This window comes from Arachis ipaensis, chromosome B2 (genome assembly GCF_059453495.1).
Source record: "Arachis ipaensis isolate K30076 ecotype BB chromosome B2, ASM5945349v1, whole genome shotgun sequence".
Lineage (NCBI taxonomy): Eukaryota > Viridiplantae > Streptophyta > Magnoliopsida > Fabales > Fabaceae > Arachis > Arachis ipaensis.
The window spans coordinates 90525373-90544436 of NC_142437.1; the positions used below are offsets into that span (position 1 = coordinate 90525373).

Sequence of the window (19064 nt, forward strand, 5' to 3'; positions counted from 1 at the left end):
AAATGTGATACATATAATTCTTAGAATAATTTTGGACGCATAAATATTAACGGAACGTTGACATAAATAATTGAATATCAAGTTAGACTCTGTAAAATGATGTCATTTTTGTTTCAGCACTCAAATAGTTCTAAAAAATTGTAAGTAGCATTTATTAAATTTTTTCTTCCTAAAGCAAGTAATCTCACGTCATTTTGTAGATATTTGAGTGTCAAAACTAAAATGATGTTATTTTATAAGTTCTATCGTGATATTTGATTGTCCATGTTAGTGCTTCATTAATATTTTTGTATTAGAAATTGTCTTAGAGATTAACGTGAGTCATGTTTGTAAAGTTTAGAAATTAAAAAAAGATAATTAAAATTTTAAAGATTAAATTAAAATTTGAGTACAAATTCAAAAATCAAATTGAATATTGACTCTAAATGTATATTGAGATCATTTTATTCTTTTTAAAAATATAATAAAATAATTATTCTAATTTCTAATATATAATTAACTTGAATTGATTAGTAATTAATTTTTTAGTCTATTTAAATATGTATAGATATTCGAATTATGTAATTTTTAAATAAAATTTAAATTTACGATTGATTAATATTTAACCTATTGAATTGAGGATACTACTGAAAAAAATCCATTACATTTTTCTTTGTAGTAATTGTACAGTGTACACGAGTTAATTGTTCATGTATCTTTTGTGAGAAAAGAACAGAAAAGACCTTTAATTGTTAATTTTGAACATTAGCATTCTCTTTTCACTCATTGAGTTCAGTGACTTCATTCCCCTTGATTGAAGCATTGCTGCAAACCCATCTGCCCACCTCAATGCTTACGTGCCCATTACCCATCCTTCAACCACTGAGAGCAAAATCACCATCCATCAATGGCTTTCATCCTACTTTCCATAAGCGCAACCAAACTCTCAAACTTGAGCCACCCCAATACTCTGAATTCTCTTCTCTCTCAACCACCTTTGAGCAGAACAACAATCCTCTTCATCACTGGCCTCAGCTCATTCAGCTCTCAATTGGGTCCCAAGATTACATGCTGGCTCAGGCAACTCACGCCTCTTTAATCAAATCTGGTTGTGATGGTGAACTCTTTGTTGTTAACAATCTTGTGAACTTGTACTCAAAATTCAGCAACATGGGTGATGCACAGAAGGTGTTTGACGAAATGCTTGTGAGGAGCACGGTCACTTGGACTACCCTTATGAAGGGGTATTTGAGGATTAGTGATGTTGAATCTGTTTTTCGTGTTGTGCGTGATATGTGTGAGCTTGGAGAGAAGTTCAATGAGCATACATGCTCAGTGATGCTGCAGGCATGTAAATCACCAGAGGATGGTGTTTTCGGCAAGCAGGTTCATTCTCTTGTTTTGAAAAATGGGCTTCAGGAGAATGTTGTTCTGGCCACTTCATTGGTTTCTATGTACTCTAAAAGCGGAGACTTGGGGAGTGCAGAGAAAGTTTTCAATGGCATAAGTGTTAAAGATGTGCAGAGCATAAATTATATGATCTTGGAATATGGCAATGCTGGCTTGGGAAGTAAGGCCTTTGAGATCTTTGTGGATATGCTAGACTCTGGATTGAACCCAAGTGATTACACTATTACAAATTTGATTAGTTCATGTGATTCAAGTATGGGAATCTATATAGGGAAGCAAATACATGGGCTTGCCGTAAAGTTAGGCTTTATGGCCCAAACATCTATCGGAAATGCATTAATTACATTGTATGCACAAGAAGGGATAGTCAAAGAGGCTGAGAAACTGTTTATTAAAATCGACAGGAAGTCTTTGATTTCTTGGTCTGCACTTCTATCGGCATTTGTTAAGAATGGTTGCGCTAGTAGAGCCCTTGAGCTTTTCATAAATATGCTTGAGGAGGCTGTGCCTCTTGATTCTGGTTGTCTCGGCACTGTGCTTGATGGATGTTCAGTGTGCAATAATATGGAGTTTGGGCTTCAAATTCATGGACTTGGAATGAAGCTTGGCCATATCTCAGATGTAAATAGCGGTACTGCTTTAATAGATTTGTATGCTAAATGTGGGACTTTGCACTCTGCACGAACAGTTTTTGACAAGCTCGCAAATAAAACTATTGCTTCATTTAATGCTATTCTAGTTGGATACTTAAATTCAGAATTAAGAGATGATGAAGAAGATCCTTTAATCTTTTTCAACAGAATGAGAGTCGGTGGCATGCAACCAGATTGGATAACATTTTCGCGGCTCCTGAGTTTATCTGCCAACCAAGCTTCCTTAGTAGCAGGGGAGAGTCTTCATGCTTATGCTATTAAGGTGGGACTAGAAGATGATACGGCTGTATGCAACGCGGCCATTACCATGTATGCTAAATGTGGCTGTGTGCAGGATGCTAATAAAATATTCTGTCTAATGAACCGTGATTGCGTGACTTGGAATGCCATAATTTCTGCTTATGCACTTCATGGTGATGGAAGCAAAGCACTTTCGCTTTTTGAGAATATGAAGGAAGAGGGATTCGATCCTGATGAGATTACAATGTTGGCTGTTCTCCAAGCATGTAGTTACACAGGTTTATGTAAAAGTGGATTAAGCTTATTCAATGAAATGGAACACAAGTATGGGATCAAGCCTGTGATTGAGCATTACTCATTTATAGTTGATCTCTTAGGCCGCGCAGGAAACCTGTCGAAAGCCATTGATGTCATCAATGAGAGCCCATTTCCTGAATCATCTTTGCTTTGGAGGGCTTTTGTCAATTCTTGTAAGTCGTGTGGCGATTTACAACTTGGAAAGTGGGCTTCTGAAAAATTGCTCGACTTAGCACCCAACGAGGCTTCCTCTTACATACTCGTATCAAATATGTATGCAGAAGGAGGCTTGCCAGAAGAGGCCGCAAAGGTGAGAACGGCTATGAATGACTTGAAGTTAAACAAAGAAACTGGTTTGAGCTGGATTGAGATAGACAATAAGGTTCACTATTTTATTGCAAATGACAAAGACCATCTACAAAGTAGACAAATTTATTCTAATTTGGAGCTGTTAAGAAATGAAATGCATTGGTGCTGTGAAAACAGAAACAATATGATCTCAGGTTTTTTGTGACTGCATGGCATAAATCCAGTGCCACTATTATAATTATCAAGTTAAACTGCGTACATTATATTCTTTGGGTACAGTTCTTCTCCAAACCCTGTGTAAACATGGGATGCTTTGTGCATCGAACTGCTCTTTTTTTTATGACATAAATCCAATTGAGTTGCTTTTGTTCTTTTCATTAGCTAGATATTATTTACAGGTAGTTGAGGAGCGATCCGCATGTAGATAACTCGCTGATAACAGTTTTCTCATTTTAAATGTAGTGATTCTGTAATATTTATTGTACAGTGACTTTTGTTTTTGTAGAAGTTTCTGAATTAGAAACTGTTGCAACATGTTTTATACTCTACTCCAGATATCTATTATCTATTAATATAAAACACAGGGCTGCTACACATCCATATAACCATATAACCAAGTTGGCCCAAGCCCAAATAGAATCAGACGCATTAAATGGCGAGTAAAAACACGCGCCAGAGACAAACAAAATCCCTCATTTTTCATTCGCGCTTCATTATGAAAAACCGTTACATCTTCTTCAACACGAAACCAATACACGAAACGACTCATTCTCTTCGACTCTCTTTCAACATCACTCAAACTTCAATCATGTTCTCCGCAGAAACTACTACTGGAAAGGAATCGGGAGAAGATTTTGCAAGCAACAACCAGAAACAAACGAAAACTGCAACAGAGACTACCAAAGGTATGTGAAAACTACTCTTCATTTGAAATCTTGCAATGTCGCGCTTCTCCTAGTTGCTTGATCGCCTTGATGAAGAGAAAGGATGCTTGAAACTCTCCAGGGAAAAATATACATAACTCCTCGGAAAGTAGCAACTGTCATGGGCATAACTAACGGAGGTAATACACTTTTTACTTACTGCTTATTTTCGGTTCATTGGTGTCCAGAAAATTAAACTGAGCCTTTTTGACTGATTTTTGCTATTAAAATATTGTAGGGAATTGTTTTCTTGATAAGGTTGATTACAACAACCTGAATCCAAAAGACAAGGAATGTGCTGGATATGAGTGTAGAAGGGGAGGAAAACCGGAAAAAATTTAAGAGGACTTTTGTTGTCTTCATACAAAAGTGTTTCTTGCTCCTTACAACGGTAAGTGTGGCCTCCCCAATCCATAAGCCACCGATCTTTCATGTGGACAGCATTCGGGAATGGGATTGGGCAAAACATGTTCTCAACTTCTTGATGAAAGGAGTTGAAAACAAGAGAAAGGGGAGGAAACTGTCTGTTAATGGCTGTGTTTTTGTGTTGATGTTGATATACTCCCACGAAACCAAGTTTTTCCACCCGTTCGCACCTGATGCTCCCCCAGTACCGTGGGTGGCCCATTGGACAAAGCAAATGATGCTTGAACGGATTTCTGCTGAAGCAACAGAACCATTGGTAAATACTCTACTAAAATTAATTTGTCCTACTTGCAATTGTTAGTTTGTTCATTTGAATGTTTATGCATTAAGAAACATTTTTCTTGATGATTAAATATTTGTCATGTACTATTCACCATATGAATATTTTTCGGTTCGATGAGATTGCTTCATTTGGTTCACCGGATTGTTAATGTGGTTTCATTTGAATTCTTGTTTATTCAGAAATAATTGAGTCCTTGTTTCTGTTTTAGGAACTTTTGTACATAAAGGAAAAAAAAGAAAGAAAAAACAAAAACAAGTAAGTTGGACAAGAAAGAAAAAGGAAAGAAAATAAAAAAGAAAATTGTCGAGCTGGATTCTTCTTTGGAAGAGGAAAGATTTTCCGAATCTGAATCCTAAAACCAGTAAGTTTAATTTTCATATTGATTTCATTTAACTTGTATTTGCTTAAATTTGTTCTTATGCGCTTGTTCTTATGTATTGCAGGGAAGAAGAAATTAAAAAAAACCGGAACAAAGAAAAGAAAACAACCACCGAAGGTGGTTAAAAAACATACAAAAAAAAGAAAAAAACAAAGCCTGTTCCGATAGATTCAGCGAGCACAAGCGAATTTGAAAGCTAGTAAGTATTGTTAATTTCTGTGAGACGTGTAACACCCTAATTAGCCTAAGCTTTACCTCGCGTCGTAAAGCAAAGGTCAATAAAGGATTACGACAGTTCTAAACTCATACATATAATATATATATATATAGAAAGAATAGTATAATCTAGAAGCCCGACGAAAGATATAGCTCAAAAACAGGATTTGAAAAGTGCAAAACGTACTAACGAAGCTACTAACTTAAAGCACAAGATATAGATAAGATATATCAAAATATAATAGTATAATATCATAAGAATCTAGCCACGGCTCGCGGAGTTTAAGCCGGCTAGCCATATACAGACCAAAATGAACCAGACAGTAAAAACAGCTTATACAATTTTGTTCTCTCAAATACAAGCCTCTAGGCAAAACAAAATACAAAAGTGAGAGACATATACAAAATAAGTCAAAAAGACTCAAAAAGATATCTGGATCCCCCACTTTTGTCACCAATTAGACAACTCACCGAGGTGGGTTACGACCTGCATCTGAAAAACACAACAGAGATATGGTATGAGAACCGGGGGTTTTCAGTATGGTAACAGTGCCCAGTGATGTAGGATATAAGACCCCGGGATGCCAAAGGCAATCCTAGACTCCATATCCATTACAAGAATTCAAACTTAATGCATTCTAAAACAATTAAGCATAATTATATAAACCTTAGAATAAATAAACAGGGTACTCTATCTTAGGGGATTTCTAATATAACCAAACACCGCTGTCTCACAGCCTTCACCAACCTATCCTTCATGTGATCCCATCGCCACCACCTTCCGAACCTCCTCAATCCCAGTAGAAAACACAGGTAATATACCATGCAAGTAAAACACAAGTAGGAGCATATAAGGCAAATAATTCAAATAGCAAATAGGCATGTTATACAATTAGGCAAGTCATTTCAAGTAGTCAAAGCATACAAACAGATAGAAAATGAATATGATGAATGCCTGCCCTATTTGGCTGTGATATCACATTGTCGGTTCAACTGCCAACCCGACACATCTCCATGGAGATGTCGCCCTACGGAATCATCAATGGGAAACCCCGAGATATAGTGCTCGGATCACTGTCCAGGATTTTGCGCCTGCACGCTCTATAGATCTGAAGGGATGCGAGCGGGATACTCTTGCCACAGACCTCACATCTCAACGTAAGCGGGATTAGACCACCGTCCTTACGCCGCCGCTGCTACCTCAACAGGCGGGATCCAACCGCCGTCCCTGCCGGGTGCATAGCATCTCATAATCTCAATACAAAATAATAATGCAGTGGTTTTTCAGAAAACAGTTTCAATACATCAGTGATTCCTCATCACACATTCGAGTCCTCGACTCATCTCAACCACTATCAATTCACATTTTTATTCTAAACTCTGCAGTTCCTCAATTTTCATCTCATACATCACCCATTCATCACATAATATCACACCATCCTCAGCACGCCAGAAACTTAGGCCTCCGTTTTCTAAGTTTTCCAAATAATATCATCTAGAACCATTAAATTCTTTCCCAACATTTTAAATGTCCAAAACTAGGCCCAAGAGTCTTAAAATGGTGTTAGAGAAGCTTACAACCTTGTTGGGAAGGTAGAATAGTTGAAAACAAAGTAAAATTTGAGAAATAGGGCATGTGCGTCCGCACAGGGGTGTGCATGCACACGCCCAGAAGAGTTTTCAATAAACTTTAATTCTAAACCAATTTCAACCGATTTTGAAAACCGAGGCAAAAGTTATGATCAGACAAAGTTCACAAAAAACCCACTTTTACCAAACTTCATAATTTCCACAATTTCTTATAAAACACAACCAAAACCATACCAAACAATTCCAAACTTTCATTTCCAGCACACTCTACCCTTTTAAATCACAATTCACCATTCTCAATCATCAAATACCACATATATGATACTAAGGTCAATTCTCCACCAACATCTTCACCAATCATTAGTTTGTTCCCATCACTTATCATCATCAATTCCATTCATACATTATATCCACATCCAACAACACACAATCATTCAAGTCATCAAACATCATACTTAAACATCATTATTTCTCAACATAACATTACCAATTCAACATGCATTTTCAAATAAACCATCATCAACAACCACAAAATTTCAACCTATCCTATAGGTCACTAGCCTAAGTGTCCATGAATATTATATACCACATAAAGAAAACTGAAACCATACCTTGGCCGATTCCCTATATGCACCAAAACTCAAAATGAGCACAAGCAAGCTCTCAACTCCAAACCAAGCTTTCAATTCCACTTCAACAAGCACCAATATGTTCCAATGGCTCCCAAACTCACAATAATCAAACTATATATGCATAAACCATCACAAATCAACCTAGGGTTCCATTTAAACATAATATCACAAGGGTTTAGTGTCTCTTACCTTTTTCAACAGTTTTGATAGCCAAAATTCAATGCTAAACAAGGATTAGAGTGAACCTAAACATCCAAAATCACAAAAACTCACTTAATCAAAAACCCTAAATACCCGAAATTTTGAGGAGAAGAACGGAAGGGATTTCGAGCTTTACTTACCAGTTTCTTATATGGGTTTTGTAGAGCGCTTCACAAGGAACACGTAGCCGCTGACGGCACGCAAATTGGAGCACCGTAGCTTGAGATATCGCGAGTTGAAGTGAGAAGTGAATAGTGTCAATAGGGGTTTTCTTCTTCTTCCCCCTTCTCTTCTCAATTCTGTTGTGTTTTTAATGATGAATGGGTTCATTAATGAGCCCTTATATATGTTGGACTTGGGCCCAACTTGGGTCCGGTCCAACCTGTTAGCGTTTTTAGCCCGTTTGGCCCAACTTCGGGCCAAACCTTTAAAATTAACGCCCGGTTTTCCATTTTTAATGTTTTTCTAAGGTTTATGACGATTTTCACTTTTTCTCGTGCGGTACTGGACAAACTTGAACCGGTTGAACCGATTCGACTGCCAGTTTGCGATTTTTCACAGTTTTCGCAGAAAACACATTTTCTGACTTGGAAAGACCTACTGAGTCCGAAAATCACATTTAAATCGTCAAATTCTCAGTCTAACTTTTTGGATTCTATTTTGGGGCAATAGAATATCTTAATTAACCAGTTGATTAGTTGCGGTTCTTACATTCTTCCCACTAAATAAGAAATTTTGCCCTCAAAATTTGAATTACCTGAGAATAGCTCGGGATAATCCTTCCTCATCTCGGATTCCAATTCCCAAGTATGCTCTTCAACTCCAGCTCTTTTCCAAGCAACTTAACCAATGTAACTTCTTTTCCTCGCAACTTCTTCACACTGGTGTCATCAATTCTCACTGGTGTCACTTGGAATGTTAAGTTCTCCCTCAACTCGACCTACTCAGGCTCTAACACATGAGCCACATCCGACGTGTACTTACGGAGTTGTGACACGTGGAATACGTCATGTAGGTTAGATAGGTGAGGTGAAAAATTAACTTGATACGCCACCGGTCCGAATCGCCTTAGAATCTCAAACGGTCCTATGAATCTTGCATTCAACTTCTTGGTCTTGATTGCTCTCCCAATCCCCGTTGTTGGTGTAACCCTCAGAAATACATGTTCTCCCACTTCAAACTCTAACGGTTTCCTCCTTTGGTCCGCATAACTCTTTTGTCTACTCTGAGTAGTTAAAATCCTTTCCCGTATCTTCTTAATCTTCTCCGTAGTCTCTGCTACCAAATCTGGACCCAAAACACTTGCTTCACCAGGTTCATACCAACAAAGTGGAGATTGGCACTTCCGTCCATATAAGGCTTCATACGGAGCCATCCCAATGCTCGCATGAAAGCTGTTGTTGTACGAAAACTCCACCAATGGCATGTAACGATCCCAACTTCCGGGTTGATCCAATACACAAGCCCTCAGCATATCTTCCAACGTCTGAATAGATCTTTCCGATTGTTCGTTCGTTTGTGGATGGTATGCAGTACTGAGACATAGCTTCGTACCGAAAGCTCTTTGAAAAGCTCCCCAAAACCTTGATCTGAATCGGGGATCTCGGTCCGACACTATGCTTGAAGGCACACCGTGCAACCTTATTATCTCCCTGATGTACAACCTTGCTAACTCCTCCATAGAACAATTCACTCGAATAGGTAGAAAATGAGCGAATTTGGTTAAGCGATCCACGATCACCCAAATCACATCAAATCCCGACCTAGTCCTTGGTAAATCGGTCACAAAATCTATTGCAATTCCTTCCCACTTCCACTGAGGAATCTCAAGTGGCTGTAGCATCCCTGACGGTTTTTGATGCTCTATCTTCACCTTCTGACATGTCAGGCACTTTGAGACATATTTCGCCACATCTTTTTTCATATCAGGCCACCAGAACATAGCCTTCAGATCAGGGTACATCTTAGTACCCCTTGGGTGAATCGAAAACCCACTGTTGTGTGCTTCTCTCAATATATCTTACCGCAAAGTCCCGATATCCGGCACAATGATCCTACCTTTGAATCTCCACAATCCATCTTGATCCCATGACACTCTCCACTGCTTCCCTTGCTCGATAGCTGGCAACACCTTAGGTAACACGTCATCGTTTTGATGAGCCTTTAGGAGTTCAGACTTAAAGTCACTTGAGATCTGTAACTGATTCAAGCAAGCCCTTCTGGCAACTTCACCAATATCCAACTTAAGATCCACAAACTTACCCACTAACTCCTCCTCCATGATTCTCATCCAAGTGATCATTAATGACTTCCGACTTAATGCATCTGCCACCGCGTTTGCCTTTCCAGGATGATAACTCAGTTCAAAATCATAATCCTTTAACAACTTCATCCACCTCCTCTGACGCATATTAAGCTCTTTCTGATCAAAGATGTATTTGAGATTCTTATGATCAGAAAAGACGCTAAACCTCACTCCGTACAAGTGGTGTCTCCAAATCTTCAATGCAAACACAATCGCCGCTAACTCTAAGTCATGAGTTGGGTAGTTCACCTCATGCGGTCTCAGCTGTCGTGATGTGTAAGCCACTACATTCCGATGTTGCATCAACACGCAACCCAAACCTTTCAGTGACACATCACAATATACTTCAAACGGTTCATGCGGTTCCGGCAAGATTAAAACAGGTGCTGAAGTTAGCTTTTGCTTCAAGGTATGAAAACTCTCTTCACACTCCGACGTCCAAACAAAAGGCGCTTCTTTCCTTGTCAATTTAGTCATCCATAGTGTAATCCGGAAAAATCCTTCAATAAATCTTCGGTAATATCCGGCTACACCCAAGAAGCTTCTGACTTCCGTCACAGTCGTCGGTCTCTCCCATTCCATCACTGCTTCTACCTTAGAAGGATCTACGGCTATTCCTCCTTTGCTCACCACATGACCTAAGAACTTCACTTCCTCCTTCCAAAACTCACACTTTGAAAACTTAGCGTACAACTTTCGCTCCTTTAGGATTCGCAACACAATCCTCAAGTGTTCCTCATGCTCCTTTGCCGTCTTAGAATAAACTAAGATGTCGTCTATGAAAACCACCACGAATTTGTCCAAAAAGGGACGAAACACTCTGTTCATGTAATCCATGAAAACAGTAGGTGCATTCGTTAACCCAAAGGACATCACCGCAAACTCATAGTGCCCATAGCGTGTCCTAAACACAGTCTTAAGGATATCATCCTCCTTCACCCTTATCTGATGGTAACCCGACCTTAGATCAATCTTGGAAAACACTCCAGCTCCTTGCAGTTGATCCATCAAATCATCTATCCTTGGCAGCGGGTACTAGTTCTTCACAGTCACTTTGTTTAGCTGTTGGTAATCAACGCACAGTCGCATTCTTACATCCTTTTTCTTTACCAATAAAACTGGTGCTCCCCATGGTGATATACTCGATCAAATGAACCTCTTGTTCAGAAGCTCCTCCAACTGAGTCTTTAACTCGACCAGCTTTATCGGAGCCATTCTATACGGTGCAATCGACACTGGTCCGGCTCCTGGCACCAATTCAATCACAAATTCAATCTCCCTTTGAGGTGGGAATTCAGGGATATCTTCCGGGAATACCTCCGAAAAATCTCTAACTACCGGAATCTGATCTAAGTTTTGGGTATCGCCCGAAGCGTTAGCAGTTAACAAGATGTAACCCTGACACTCTTCCCCACTACAATGCACCATTACAGAGTTCAAGTAATACCCCGCGGCTACCACTGCTTCATTTTCTCCTTCCGGCATAAATCGAATTGATCGCTCAAAGTAATCCAATAAAACTCGGTTCTTTGACAACCAATCAAATCCCAAAATCATCTCCAACCCAACCATTGGTAAACAAATCAAATTATGCACAAAGTCTCTACCCTCAAGCTTGAAACCTACTTGTCTACAACCTGACCTAGTCATAACTGTCTGATGCGGAGTATGTACATGCAGATCAAACGGTAACTCTGACACTTTCAAGCCTAGTTCCTCAACTTTAGCAAATAAAATAAACGAATGTGAAGTCCCAGTATCATACAATGAAATTAAGGTCTTATCACCAATTAAACAAATACCTCTCATCAACGGATCCGTCTTGGAAGCATCCTTGGCATTCAAAGCAAAAACTCGACCCTGATGCTGACTCTGACCCGCAGTCGGGTTCCTCCCACGAGTGCAATCCCTCGCAATGTGGCCAGGCAACCCACACTTGAAGCACCCACCTATACCAATCTTGCAAGAGTCATAAGGATAAAAACGTCCACAACGATCACAAGCTAAGTTCGGAGAACTCTTACTTTGATTTCCTCTCCCTTTGCCACGCTGAAACTGATCATGGGTGTTCTTTCTGAAGCCTCCTTGCCCTTGAGGCGCATATCCTCCTCTCTTGAAGCTTTGACCTCTAGGATGGAAATACTTCCGGCGTCCTCGAATGGAACTCCCTCCGTGAGTTTCCTTGGATGAAGCTACCGTCTTGGCATACTCCTCAACCACCCTTGCTTTGTTCACTAAGTCGAAGAAGACACGGATTTTCATAGGAGCCACAGCAGTCATAATGGTATCCTTCAAACCCCTCTGGTACTTGATGCACTTCCAACTCTCGTAGGTCTCCGGGGCACCCTGACACACCCGAGAGAACCTACAAAGCTCCTCAAACTTGTTGGTGTAGTCCGCCCAGATAGGGAACCTTGCTTCAACTGCATCAGTTCCATCTCCTTTGCTTCCCTTACAGACTCAGGGAAGTACTTCTTATAGAAGGCCGTTTGGAACACATCCCACGTAACGTCGGCGTTCTGAAGTTGTAGCAAGCGACACTCTGCTTGCCAGCAGTGCTAGGCCTCTCCCGCAAGCTGGTAAGCGGCAAATTCAACATATTGATTGATGGGGACATGCTGCGCCTGTAAAGCACGCTCTATAGCCTGGAACCAGTTGTCCGCTTCAGTAGGATTAGTTGATCCTTGGAAAGTTGGCGGATGAACCTTGAGGAACGTCGCCAAGGTCATCAGAACGCCACCCGTGTTATCGTCGTTTCCCTCCGCATTATCATTGGCATTCCCTTCGCCATTCCCGTTTTCGTTTCCGGCTGGTTGGCCTAATCTCTGCCCAGCTTGCAGAGTCGCAGCAGCATTAGCTTCCATGGTATTAGCGAGATTCACCATTGCCGCCATGAATTCGGCATGGTTATCAGCTGGTCGCTCATTCCTACTTTGTCGTGAACGTGCTCGACCTCGTCCGCGAGTGGTCATTAGGGTTCCTGTCTACACCAAACAATTGATATCAAGGTGATCAGTCTCAATATCAAAAGTCTAGTGCTTCAATTATCCCAAACAGGCACTCACAAACAAGCATGCTATGCAATATCAAGCAGATAACCTAATAGCATCAAAGAAAAAGACACACAGAGTATGCAATGAAGCACAATCGGTCCATCCCTCAGGCTCACAAGGACGAACCGATCTAATACCACTAAATGTAACACCCTAATTAGCCTAAGCTTTACATCGCGTCGTAAAGCAAAGGTTAATCAAGGATTACGACAGTTCTAAGCTCATACATATGTATATATATATATATATATATATATATATATATATATATATATATATATATATATATATATATATATATATATATATATATATAGAATAGTATAATCTAGAAGCCCGATGAAAGATATAGCTCAAAAACAGAATTTGAAAAGCGCAAAACGTACTAGCGAAGCTACTAACTTAAAGCACAAGATATAGATAAGATATATCAAAATATAATAGTATAATATCATAAGAATCTAGCCATGGCTCGCGGAGTTTAAACCAGCTAGCCATATACAGACCAAAATGGATCCCCCGCTTTTGTCACCAACCAGACAACTTACCGAGGTAGGTTGCGACCTACATCTGAAAAACACAACAGAGATATGGTATGAGAACCGGGGGTTCTTAGTATGGTAACAGTGCCCAGTGATGTAGGATATAAGACCCCGGGACACCAAAGGCAATCCTAGACTCCATATCCATTACAAGAATTCAAACTTAATGCATTCTAAAACAATTAAGCATAATTATATAAACCTTAGCATAAATAAACAGGGTACTCTATCTTAGGGGATTTCTAATCTAACCAAACACCGCTGTCCCACATCCTTCACCAACCTATCCTCCATGTGATTCCATCGCCACCGCCTTCCGAACCTCCTCAATCCCAGTAGAAAACACAGGTAATATACCATGCAAGTAAAACACAAGTAGGAGCATATAAGGCAAATAATTCAAATAGCAAATAGGCATGTTATACAATTAGGCAAGCCATTTCAAGTAGTCAAAGCATACAAACAGATAGAAAATTCATATGATGAATGCCTGTCCTATTTGGCTGTGATATCACATTGTCGGTTCAACTGCCAACCCGACACATCTCCATGGATATGTCACCCTTTGGAATCATCAATGGGAACCCCCGAGATATAGTGCTTGGATCACTGCCCAGGATTTTACGCCCGCACGCTCTATAGATCCGAAGGGATGCGAGCGGGATACTCTTTCCACAGACCTCACATCTCAACGTAAGTGGGATTAGACCACCGTCCTTACGCCGCCACCGCTACCTCGACAGGCGGGATCCAACCGCCGTCCCTGCCGAGTGCATATCATCTCAAAATCTCAATACAAAATAATAGTGCAGTGGTTTTTCAAAAAATAGTTTCAATACATCAGTGATTCCTCATCACACATTCGAGTCCTCGACTCATCTCAACCACTGTCAATTCACATTTTAATTCTGAACTCTACAGTTCCTCAATTCTCATCTCATACATCACCCATTCATCACATAATATCACACCATCCTCAGCACGCCAGAAACCTAGGCCTCCGTTTTCTAAGTTTTCCAAATAATATCATCTAGAACCATTAATTTCTTTCCCAATGTTTTAAATGTCCAAAACTAGGCCCAAGAGACCTAAAATGGTGCTAGAAAAGCTTACAACCTTGTTGGGAAGGTAGAATAGTTGAAAACAAAGTAAATTTTGAGAAACAGGACGTGTGCGTCCGCACAGGGGTGTGCGTGCGCATGCCCAGAAGAGTTTTCAAAAGTGTGCGTACGCACAGGTATAAAAATTTTCAATGTCCGTTCACTCGCACAACCTGTGCCAACGCCTCCAATAGACTGGCCTTCCCAACGTGTGCGTGCGCACAGGGCTGTGCGTACGCACAGGTTGAAATTTCTGATTGGTATGTGCGTGCACCAGCTATGCTAATGCTGCAACCAGTAAGCACTTCCATGCCTGTGCGTGTTGATGAGCGGATAATTTATACGCTTTTTGGCATTGTTTTTAGTATATTTTTGGTAGAATCTAGTTACTTTTAGGGATGTTGTCATTAGTTTTTATGTTAAATTCACATTTCTGGATTTTACTATGATTTTGTGTATTTTTCTGTGATTTCAGGTATTTTTTGGCTGAAATTGAGGGACTTGGGCAAAAATCAGATTCAGAGGTTGAAGAAGGACTGCTGATGCTGCTGGATTCTGACCTCCCTGCACTCAAAATGGATTTTCTGGAGCTACAGAACTCAAAATGGTGCGCTTCTAATTGCGTTGGAAAGTAGACATCCAGGGCTTTCCAGCAATATATAATAGTCCATACTTTGGCCGAGTTTAGACGATGCAAAATGGCGTTGAGCGCCAGTTCTACGCTGCAGTCTGGAGTTAAACGCCAGAAACACGTCACGAACCAGAGTTGAACGCCAAAAACACATTACAACTTGGCGTTCAACTCCAAAAGAAGCCTCTGCACGTGGAAAGCTAAAGGTTAGCCCAAGCACACACCAAGTGGGCCCCGAAAGTAGATTTATGCATCAATTACTTACTTCTGTAAACCCTAGTAACTAGTTTAGTATAAATAGGACTTTTTACTATTGTATTAGACATCTTCGGATCATCTTATGATTTTTAGTTCATCTTTAGATCATATTGATCACGTTTGGGGGCTGGCCTCTCGGCCATGCCTGAACCTTTATCACTTATGTATTTTCAACGGTTGAGTTTCTACACTCCATAGATTAAGGTGTGGAGCTCTGCTGTTCCTCATGAATTAATACAAAGTACTACAGTTTTTCTATTCAATTCAACTTATTCCACTTCTAAGATATCCATTCGCACCCAAGAACATGATGAATGTGATGATTATGTGACGCTCATCATCATTCTCACCTATGAACGCGTGCCTGACAAGCACTTCAGTTCTACATGCAAACAAGCTAGAATGAGTATCTCTTGGATATCTAATACAGAGGACCAAGTCCGAGATATTAGAATCTTCGTAGTATAAGTTAGAACCCATGGATGACCATTCCTGAGATTTGGAAAGTCTAAACATTGTCTGTGGTATTTCGACTAGGATCTGGGAAGGGATGGCTGTGACGAACTTCAAACTCGCGAGTGCTGGGCGTAGTGACAGACGCAAAAGGAGGGTGAATCCTATTCCAGTATGATCGAGAACCTCCAGATGATTAGCCATGCAGTGACAGCGCATCGAACCATTTTCACAGAGAGGATGGGAAGTAGCCATTGACAACGGTGATGCCCTACATAAAGCTTGCCATGGAAAGGAGTAGGAAGGATTGGATGAAGACAGCAGGAAAGCAGAGGTTCAGAGGAACGAAAGCATCTCTATACACTTATCTGAAATTCTCACCAATGAATTACATAAGTACCACTATCCTATTTTATATTTTATTTATTTTCATCCACTATAATTTCTTAATACAATTTAATATCCGCCTAACTGAGATTTACAAGATGACCATAGCTTGCTTCATACCAACAATCTCCGTGGGATTCGACCTTTACTCACGTAAGGTATTACTTGGACGACCCAGTGCACTTGATGGTTAGTTGCGCGAAGTTGTGAAGTTATATTTGGACCATGGTAGTGTGCACACGTTTTCGGAGCCATCGCCAGGGAATCAATTTCGAACAACAATTTCACATCTAGATCACAATTTCGAGCACCAAGTTTTTGGCGCCGTTGCCGGGGATTGTTTTGAGTTTGGACAACTGACGGTTCATCATGTTGCTCAGATTTGGTAATTTTCTTCTTATTTTGTTTTCAAAAATTTTTCAAAAATCTTTCAAAAATTTTTTCCTTTATTTTCGAAAAAAAATTATAAATCTTTTCAAAAATATATTTTTCTTCAGAATTTTTAAGAATGAATTCTAGTGTTTCATGAAGCATGTTGAAGTTTGGCTGGCTGTAAAGCCATGTCTAATTCTTTTAGACTGAGGCTTCCACTTATCAGTATATGAAGTTGGATGAAGTATCAGCTGTTGTATGCCTGATTTGTATCTTCTAAAGCTTGGCTGGCTATTAAGCCATGCCTAACCCTTAGATTGGAGCTTTAGACTAAGAGTACAAGATTCCTGGAATTCATTAAAAATTTTGAAATCCTTATTTTTCTTTTTCAAATGATTTTTGAAAAATATAAAATTAAAATACAAAAAAATTCATAAAATCATAAAAACCAAAAATATTTTGTGTTTCTTGTTTGAGTCTTGAGTCAATTCTTAAGTTTGGTGTCAATTGCATTTTTTCAAAAAATTTATTATGCATTTTTCGAAAATTCATGCATTCATAGTGTTCGTCATGATCTTCAAGTTGTTCTTGGCCAGTCTTCTTGTTTGATCTTCATATTTTCTTGTTTTGTGTCTTTTCTTGTTTTTTCATATGCATTTTTCGTTTGTTAGAGTCCAAGCATTAAAGATTTCTAAGTTTGCTGTCTTGCATGTTTTCTTTGCATATAAAAATTTTCAAAAATATGTTCTTGATGTTCATCATGATCTTCAAAGTGTTCTTGGTGTTCATCTTGACATTCATAGCATTTTTGCATGCATTCATTGTTTTAATCCAAAATTTTCATGCATTGAGTCTTTTTCATGTTTTTCTCTTTCTTCATTAAAAATTCAAAAATAAAAAAAAAACATCTTTCCTTTTTTCTCTCATAAATTTCGAAAATTTGGATTGAATTTTTCAAAAATTTTTAAAATTCAATTGTTTCTTATGAGTCAAATCAAATTTTCAATTTAAAAATCTTATCTTTTTCAAAATCTTTTTCAAAAATAAAAACTTCTTCATTTTTCTTATTTATTTTTGAAAATTTTAAAAATATTTTTCAAAAATATTTTCTTAATTTTATCTCATAAATTTTGAAAATATCAACAATTAATGTTTTGATTCAAAAATTTCAAGTTTGTTACTTGCTTGCTAAGAAAGATTCAAACTTTAAGTTCTAGAATCATATCTTGTGATTTCTGGTGAATCAAGTCATTAATTGTGATTTTAAAAATCAAATCTTTTTCAAAACTAATTTCAATCATATCTTTTCAAAAATATCTTTTTATCTTATCTTTTTCAAAATCATATCTTTTTAAATCATACCTTTTTCAAAAATTTGATTTTAAAATATCTTTTCTAACTTCTTATCTTCTTATCTTTTCAAAATTGAATTTCAAATCCTTTTCAACTAACTAATTAACTTTTTGTTTGTTTCTTATCTCTTTCAAAACTACCTAACTAACTATCCCTCTCTAATTTTCGAAAATACCTCCCTCTTTTTCAAAAATTCTTTTTAATTAATTAATTGTTTCCAATTTTTAATTTTAATTTTATTTCATTCCTAATTTTCGAAAATTACTAACCTTTTTCAAAAACTATTTTCGAAATTTAACTTTAAATTTTAATTTTTAATTTTCGAAAATCCTCCCACCTCTCATCTTCTTCTATTTATTTATTTATCTACTAACACTTCTCTTCATCTCATATCTCTGCTCTCCTCACCCTTGTGTTTGGATTCTCCTCCCTTCTCTTTCCTTACATTACATTCTTTTCTTTTTCTACTCACACAAAGGAATCTCTATACTGTGACATAGAGGATTTCATATTTTCTTTGTTATTCCCTTCCTTGTCATATGAGCAGGAGCAAGGACAAGAACATTCTTGTTGAAGCAGATCCTGAACCTGAAAGGACTCTAAAAAGGAAACTAAGAGAAGTTAAAATACAACAATCCAGGACAACCTTACAGGAATTTTCGAACAGAAAGAGGAGATGGCAGCCGAAAATAATAATAATGCAAGGAGGATGCTTGGTGACTTTACTGCACCTAATTCCAATTTACATGGAAGAAGCATCTCAATTCCTACCATTGGAGCAAACAATTTTAAGCTTAAACCTCAATTAGTTTCTCTGATGCAGCAGAACTGCAAGTTCCATGAACTTCCATCTGAAGATCCTTTTCAGTTCCTAACTGAATTTTTGCAGATCTGTGACACTGTTAAGACTAATGGAGTAGATCCTGAAGTCTACATGCTCATGCTTTTCCCTTTTGCTGTAAGAGACAGAGCTAGAATATGGTTGGATTCTCAACCTAAAGATAGCCTGAACTCTTGGGATAAGCTGGTCAAGGCTTTTTTAGCCAAGTTCTTTCCTCCTCAAAAGCTGAGT

General features: G+C 38.6%; 2 protein-coding genes across 2 annotated transcripts; one reads left to right on the forward strand and one right to left on the reverse strand.

The window, feature by feature from the left end:
• The first annotated feature begins 678 nt into the window (after nt 1-678).
• Nucleotides 679-3411, forward strand: LOC148574813 (pentatricopeptide repeat-containing protein At5g27110-like). Its single transcript, XM_088503468.1, has one exon. The coding sequence runs from the start codon at nt 829-831 to the stop codon at nt 3091-3093; it is 2265 nt and encodes a 754-aa protein (XP_088359594.1). The 5' UTR covers nt 679-828; the 3' UTR covers nt 3094-3411.
• Nucleotides 3412-10989: 7578 nt separating this feature from the next.
• LOC107627391 (uncharacterized) lies at nt 10990-12737 on the reverse strand. Its single transcript, XM_088505964.1, has 2 exons — nt 12408-12737; nt 10990-12294 (listed from the first exon to the last, which is right to left on the reverse strand). Exons 1-2 carry the CDS (start codon nt 12735-12737, stop codon nt 10990-10992), a joined length of 1635 nt encoding a protein of 544 aa, XP_088362090.1.
• Between the last annotated feature and the right edge of the window lie 6327 nt (nt 12738-19064).